We start from the raw sequence: 6,882 nt of genomic DNA, 5'->3' as shown, positions 1-6,882 counted from the left end.
TCATCATGTCCTATAGTACTATGTCAAAATATAGATTGAATTGCATCTATTTTTGTCATCTCTCATTCTATAATGGAACATAATTGTCTTGTGTAACGACATAATTAACTTTACTCCACACGTTGGAATTGGTTATGTCTCTCTTTCTCTCTCATGCAAATTGAGAGAATGTTTAAAACTTCATTCCATTCTACTCGGAACCTTAGTTGGGAACATAAAGAAATATCATCATCTAAGTTTGTTCCCATACTGACCTAAACGACAACACCTCTCCACGGTGTCTCTTTGTTTCTTGGTTTGTTAAGCCCCATTAGATGCATGGCATTTGGGTTTTGATGGGGTTTGCATCTTCAATTGGGTTGTCCTTGTTATTTTGTCCTTTGGTTCTTGAACCCCATTAGATTTTTCTTTCTCCTTTCCTTTCATAATTTGTTAAAAGCTTCGTGTTAAACAACCCAAATTAGTATTTGTGAAGCTTCTGCTCTTTTGATTTCATAGTTCAGAAGACAAGGATATTGAAGTCTCCTGAAAATTTTAAAAACATTTTCAATTTGTAAAATATATTTTTCTTTGCGCTTATGGGCACGTAAATAGATAAAGAAGCTTTTGTTGATGGATTGAAAATTTGGAGTCTCTAGGATTTTAAATTGAATCTATCTAAAGGTCCTTCTTTTTTGCCCCTTAAAAAAATATATTTTTTAGTATTTTAATCAAAATTGTAGAGAAATGAGTTGCTTTTCATGTTTTTCATCCAATAAAGTGCCAAAAAATTCTAACAACGGAAAGAAGATACAACAGGTTGCTGCTCATTCTCCCAAAGAACCAACCCAAGCAACTCAGCCACGATCAGGTAAAATCATTTGAACAAGAAATATGAATCATGAACTCTTATTATATAGTTTTCCCTAATGAACTTTAACGAAGAGGAAAACTCTTTTACTTGAAACCTATAAAAATCATTTGTATATTTTCCCCATTGTGGCTCTGTAATTACGAAACCAAATCACTTGTTGTCCCCTTTTATGATTTTTAGTGATTTCAATCCTATGTTCATCATCTCCATGAATTTGATCATCATTTTATACACAATTTGGTGCATGCGAAATTTTAAGGTTGGATTAATCTTTTTACTAGGGTTCTACCAATTCTTCTAAGTTTTATTAATATATATTTTGTAATGAAAAATTTACCTCTTGAGGGATTCTTGATGTACCTTTTTTATTTTCAGATAACAAGGCAAACACAAACCCCCAAACAGAACCTAAAATAAACAAGGAGGTCAATAAAGATAATAGGAACAACAACATTGCTGCTCAAACATTCACCTACAGGGAATTGGCTAATATCACAAAGAACTTTAGGCAGGAATGCCTAATAGGAGAAGGTGGTTTTGGGAGGGTTTACAAAGGAAGACTTGAGAAAACAAAACAGGTAGAACAATGACACTTTATTTTGCACTTATTATTAAGTACTTGGTTCTTTTTCTCTGATGATATGGATAAACTTTTGAAGGACAAGCCATTGACATTTGTAATTTAAATGCACAGGAAGTAGCTGTGAAACAACTCGACAGGAATGGATTACAAGGGAATAGAGAGTTTCTTGTTGAAGTTTTAATGTTGAGTCTTTTGCACCATAAAAATCTAGTGAATCTAATTGGATATTGTGCTGATGGAGATCAAAGATTATTGGTATATGAGTACATGCCACTGGGATCCCTTGAGGACCATCTTCTTGGTAAGATTCTCCTTAAATTTAAAATTTGATATTTAGCATTGAGATTAGAAGTTAGAAAGTTTAACAAGAACAATGGAGTTCAAAAAAGTAGACTTCCTTTTGAGAAAAATCAAAACACAGAAGAGCTAGAAGCTAAAGGTTGATGCAGATCATGAATATTTTATTGAACTTTGGCGCAGATCTTGGTCCACGACAAAAGCCTCTAGAATGGTTCAATAGAATAAAAATAGCTTTGGATGCTGCAAAAGGTCTAGAATATTTGCATGACAAGGCGAATCCTCCAGTGATCTACCGTGACTTGAAATCATCAAACATCTTATTAGACACAGAATTCAATGCAAAACTGTCTGATTTTGGATTAGCAAAGTTGGGTCCTACAGGGGACAAATCTCATGTATCTTCAAGAGTAATGGGTACTTATGGATATTGTGCTCCTGAGTATCAAAGAACTGGTCAACTAACAGTAAAATCTGATGTATACAGCTATGGAGTTGTTTTGCTTGAATTGATCACTGGAAGGAGAGTCATTGATAACTCAAGACCAGGACGGGAGCAAAATCTCATTGATTGGGTCAGTTTTCGTGTTCATCTTCTGTAATGGACGAATGTTAAATTTGTAGAATGAGTCACTAGTATATATTAAATTTCACTATAACCTAATTGTTTTGATACGAAACAGGCATCTCCATTATTGAAGGACCCTAACAGATATTCAGAATTAGCAGACCCACTTCTAGGAGGAAACTTCCCAATGAGATCCTTGCATCAAGCAGTGGCAGTAGCAGCCATGTGTTTGAATGATGAGCCATCAGTGAGACCTTTTATCAGTGATGTTGTGACTGCTCTTAGTTTCCTTGGGACACTCACACGGAGTCAAGATCTCTCAGGAACTGTTCACATACCCACCCCATCACAAGACCAAGAAGCCATCGATGCCCCTCTCAGTCTTCTTCATCATGATATCACTGCCATTGAACGCCAAAGAGCAGTTGCTGAAGCCATCGAATGGGGCACAAATTCTAGGAACAAAGCACCACAGCGTCAAACTTCTCCCTATTTGTAAATCCACTGCAATTATATTCATATAATTACGTCTCTCTATATAAATAACACCGAGAGTGTACATAATTGAATTTCACAAATAATTCATGCTTTCAACAAAATATTAAATTGTATGTCTACATCCAAGTATTAAGATATATGGATATATACATAATAATTTAAAATTCAATCAAATCGGGTATAATCAAATCAGATAAGATGCAATCCGATCAAATCAAATGTAATGGTATAACTTGGAATATTTATATAGTAAAAATTGATTGAATTACAAATATTCAATAATCAATTATGTCTCTTATTTATTTTAAATGTATTTTAATCCAAGCCCAAAAGCACAAGGAGTATTCACTCAATTCTCATATTCACTTATATATTTATAAATCTTTATGCTCTTATTGACTTCAACGACAGAGAAGCTCCTGCTAGTGGATCTCTCCTTATCGTTTTCGACAATCTCAGTGATCATATTTCGGAGTCAAAACTCGTCTTGCAAGGCAAACCACCTTTTTCCACCTTGGGAGATCAACACTCTTTTATGGTAAGAACATTTTGCGCATATCATGGAACATGGGTAAAATTGTTCCCAAACCAGAAGTCTTATGGCACTCACTACAAACAGAATTGTTGCTTCATCATCATCATCATAATGGACCACTCAATTGTTGGTTCTTCATTTTTTAAGTTGAGTTTTTATGTTGTTACTTTAGTATCCAATAGTGGTATCAGAGCTTAGTTCTTGATTATATTCCTTTGCTATTGCTTCTAGAAAGGTGTTGTAGAAAAATTTGAGCATGCTCTGTGATTGTAGCTAGTCTGATCTCTCACACCAAAAGAGAATTACTTTTGTTACTGAATATAGAGTGTGACAGTGTAAAAATCCATATCTTGGAAACTTCTGACAAAGAAATACTTGGTATTTAAGTTTCCATTGTTGTTCCAGTGCTCTTTCCTAGGAACTTACTAGGTGTACTATTTCATAGTATATAGTCATTATTCCGATAAACAATACTATTCATAGTGCGAAGTGCATAAGTCGGTATTAAATCCATGGAAATAAACTATGAGATACAAAAGTTCAATGAGAATAATTTCTTGTTGTGGAATACATATTCTCAAACTCTACCCAGTGGTTGTCATGCATATGCTTTTGGTGGACCTTCGCCCATGAAAATTCTTTGACACGTTGTACGATGACCTACCAACCAATATGGAAGAGCTTTGCAATCGAGCAACACCATATATCAACATAAAGAAGAACTCTACTACAAGGAAAAAGGAAAGAAAAGTTGTTTCTACCTTTGTCTTAAATACCAGACAAGCCTTTAAGAGAAGGTTTGTTAGTAAGTGCATGAAAGTTACATGAACCTTAGTTGAGATGTTATTATCTAGGAGGCGGGTAGTTTTCATGGTTAAGGAAGGGGAAATCACCAGGATCAGGTGACTACAGAGATCGAGCAAGAAAAAGGGAAAAACCTCAACAAAACCCCAATGACATTAGAGAGACGATCAACATTATAGTGGAAGGATTTGTTGAGGGAGGCAATTCAAGTTCTACAAGCAAATTGGAGTGTTGAAAAGCTCTCATCGACCATGGAGGCTCGATAGACATGCTTTACTGTTCAATGTTATTAAAGCTTGACATACCTACTTCCCTCATTTAGTCATACTCCAACTTGTTATTAGGGTTCATAAAGGAACATACACCCGAGGATATGTCAAACTGCTTACTACATTTGACATAGGTGAAACATTTCAAGCACTCGTTTCCAGTTAGTAGAGGTTGACTCTTTGTATAATGTTTTAATTAGGTGTAGAACTTTCAACTAGCTCGGAGTCGTTGTTTCTACACCAGACATGACTTGTTCCTTTATAAGGATGAAAAGATTATCATGGTAAAGGCTAATCCCATAATGGAAAGAGAATGTTATGCACAGAGTCTCAAAGTCATTCCTTATTCATTAAAAACTCCCATCAGTAGTGCAACCCAGATTGATGAGGTCTTAAATTTCCCAGAAGAGTATGAAACTGAGTAACAAAGTGCAAACATGTCACAGTATTGAAGACATAACTTGAGCTTTTATTATTAATGTAGAGTTGACCTTAATCCACAAGCCGAATTTGATAAGAATCAGCCTACCTTTCATGAGCCCTTGATGAATGTGCAATTGGATTCTCAACCTAGTTAATGTATAAAGGTGGGCAAGATGATTAGCCACTTATTAAGAGATGAAATAGAATGAGTCTTTGTAAAGAATACCGACCTTTTGCATGGAATACAATAGATATGTCTGACATCGACTCAGACTTCATGTATCATAATATTGTCATACTTCCTCATGCTAAACCTACAATGCAAAGAAATAGGAAACTTGGTGAGGAAAGGCATTTAGTTGTGGAACATGAAGTCACTTAAAGCTGGCTTTATTAGGAAAATCATCTACACCATGTGGTTAGCAAACATGATTATGGTAAAAGATACAAATGGCAAGAGAAGGATGTATACAAATTATACAGACATAAACAAGGGATGCCCCAATGACACATACCATCTATTAGACATAGATCAAATTGTTGAAAACCCAAAGAGTTATGAGTTGCCTAGTTTCCTTGAAGCATACTTGGGATATAATCAAATCATAATGTATCCATCCAATGAAGACAACCCAACTTTCATGACCGAGGGAGCTAATTTTTGTTATAAAGTCATCTTGTTTTTGTTAAAAAATGTTAGTGCAATATATCAATTTCTTGTGGAGAGAGTTTTTAGGAAACTCATGGGTGACATAATCGAAGTATATTTTGATGATATAGTGGTCAAATATAAAGGACCATCCTACCCATTTTGGAGAGAGTTTATCATTGTTTTTTAAATAGTCAAATTAAAAATAGATCAACATAGACTGTCTAACAAAATTCTAAACCATCTAACATCAAAGAGATGATAGTACAAGTATGGTTAGTCCAATGAACCCAATAATTATTTCAATTGATTAGTGTTCAAAACTTTTCTATAAGTAAAGGTTAAAAATAACAATAAAGATAAAAATGGCCTTTTCAAATGTAGAAAAAAAAAAGAGATGCTTAAGAAATAATAAAGCAAGCATTTTGACTATCAAGTTCATTCTACAATAAATTCATTATTGATTTTCTTTACATCATCTTTCAATTCTCGCATAGAATTGAACTTAATCAAACAAATGTTAATCAAATTCAACAGAATCTTTATCAATCAAAACAAGTATTTACTAATATATTTAGTATCTCACTCGTCTCCAAGCATATATTCACTATTACACTAGACGCTCTCCAATTCTCAAGTGTTTAGGTTTGTATTTATATTCAACATTCATGCAGACAAACACTACCATATGCTTATTAAGACTATAATATTTACAAAATTTTAAAAACATGTAAGCATAGTGGGGATAAGATAAAAGTGGGAAAAACTACAGAAAAAAGACTTAGCGCATAGAAAATAGAGGAAAAATGGTCAATAAATCCAAAAATATTGTAGCATTACAACTCAACTCCTCTTTTAATTTCAAGACACCACTCTTTTTATTGTCTTTTTTTATGTAGTAAACGGTGTAACATGTGCATTAAACTATATATTTGTACTGGTATGGACCGACTGGTCAAATACCATAGCTCGGTCTCTTGAACCGAGCCCTGCACAGATGTGCAGGCCGACCGACAGACTTATGTTGGGTCTATTAGTGTCTAAGTTCAAGAGGGGAGGGGTGAATTGAAGTTATAAAATTTTCGCAAACTCAAACTGTTTTATAGTTTAACAGAAGAAAAAAAACAAATTGATTTTAGAATGAACAGATTGATTCTTCAAACCACTTTAACACAAACAAAGCATATCCAGATTAGGATTAAGATCAAACAATGAAAAATAGAAACACTAGATTGATTCACTTTTAACAGTTTTGAAGAACACAAAATTTACCAAAAGAACAATCACAAATATTCAACACAGGGCTTCAAAGACATTAAATCTTTATCAAGGCATTAATGAAGAAAACTATTCGTCCTTAAACCAATTACAAACTTATATTCAAAAGCTTTGTTTATGATTAA

The 6,882-nt window shown here is 33.9% G+C and overlaps 1 protein-coding gene across 1 annotated transcript; it reads left to right on the top strand.

Moving 5' to 3' along the window:
* Window positions 1-202: 202 nt before the first annotated feature.
* On the top strand, window positions 203-3,149 carry LOC137826944 (probable serine/threonine-protein kinase PBL25). Its single transcript, XM_068633102.1, has 5 exons — window positions 203-850; window positions 1,229-1,431; window positions 1,548-1,737; window positions 1,917-2,308; window positions 2,417-3,149. Exons 1-5 carry the CDS (start codon window positions 727-729, stop codon window positions 2,798-2,800), a joined length of 1,293 nt encoding a protein of 430 aa, XP_068489203.1. The 5' UTR covers window positions 203-726; the 3' UTR covers window positions 2,801-3,149.
* Window positions 3,150-6,882: the final 3,733 nt, after the last annotated feature.

This window comes from Phaseolus vulgaris, chromosome 8 (assembly GCF_000499845.2).
Source record: "Phaseolus vulgaris cultivar G19833 chromosome 8, P. vulgaris v2.0, whole genome shotgun sequence".
NCBI classification, from domain to species: Eukaryota; Viridiplantae; Streptophyta; class Magnoliopsida; order Fabales; family Fabaceae; genus Phaseolus; species Phaseolus vulgaris.
Note: the sequence above shows the minus strand (reverse complement) of the source record. Positions and strands in the feature narration are given on the sequence as shown.

What these genes read in the sequence shown, in the direction of transcription:
- LOC137826944 (XM_068633102.1), top strand. Translation starts at nt 727, where the DNA reads ATGAGTTGCTTTTCATGTTTTTCATCCAATAAAGTGCCAAAAAATTCT. An exon ending in GACTTGAGAAAACAAAACAG is followed by an intron (nt 1,432 to 1,547) that starts GTAGAACAATGA and finishes TTAAATGCACAG; the next exon opens with GAAGTAGCTGTGAAACAACT. An exon ending in CCTTGAGGACCATCTTCTTG is followed by an intron (nt 1,738 to 1,916) that starts GTAAGATTCTCC and finishes ACTTTGGCGCAG; the next exon opens with ATCTTGGTCCACGACAAAAG.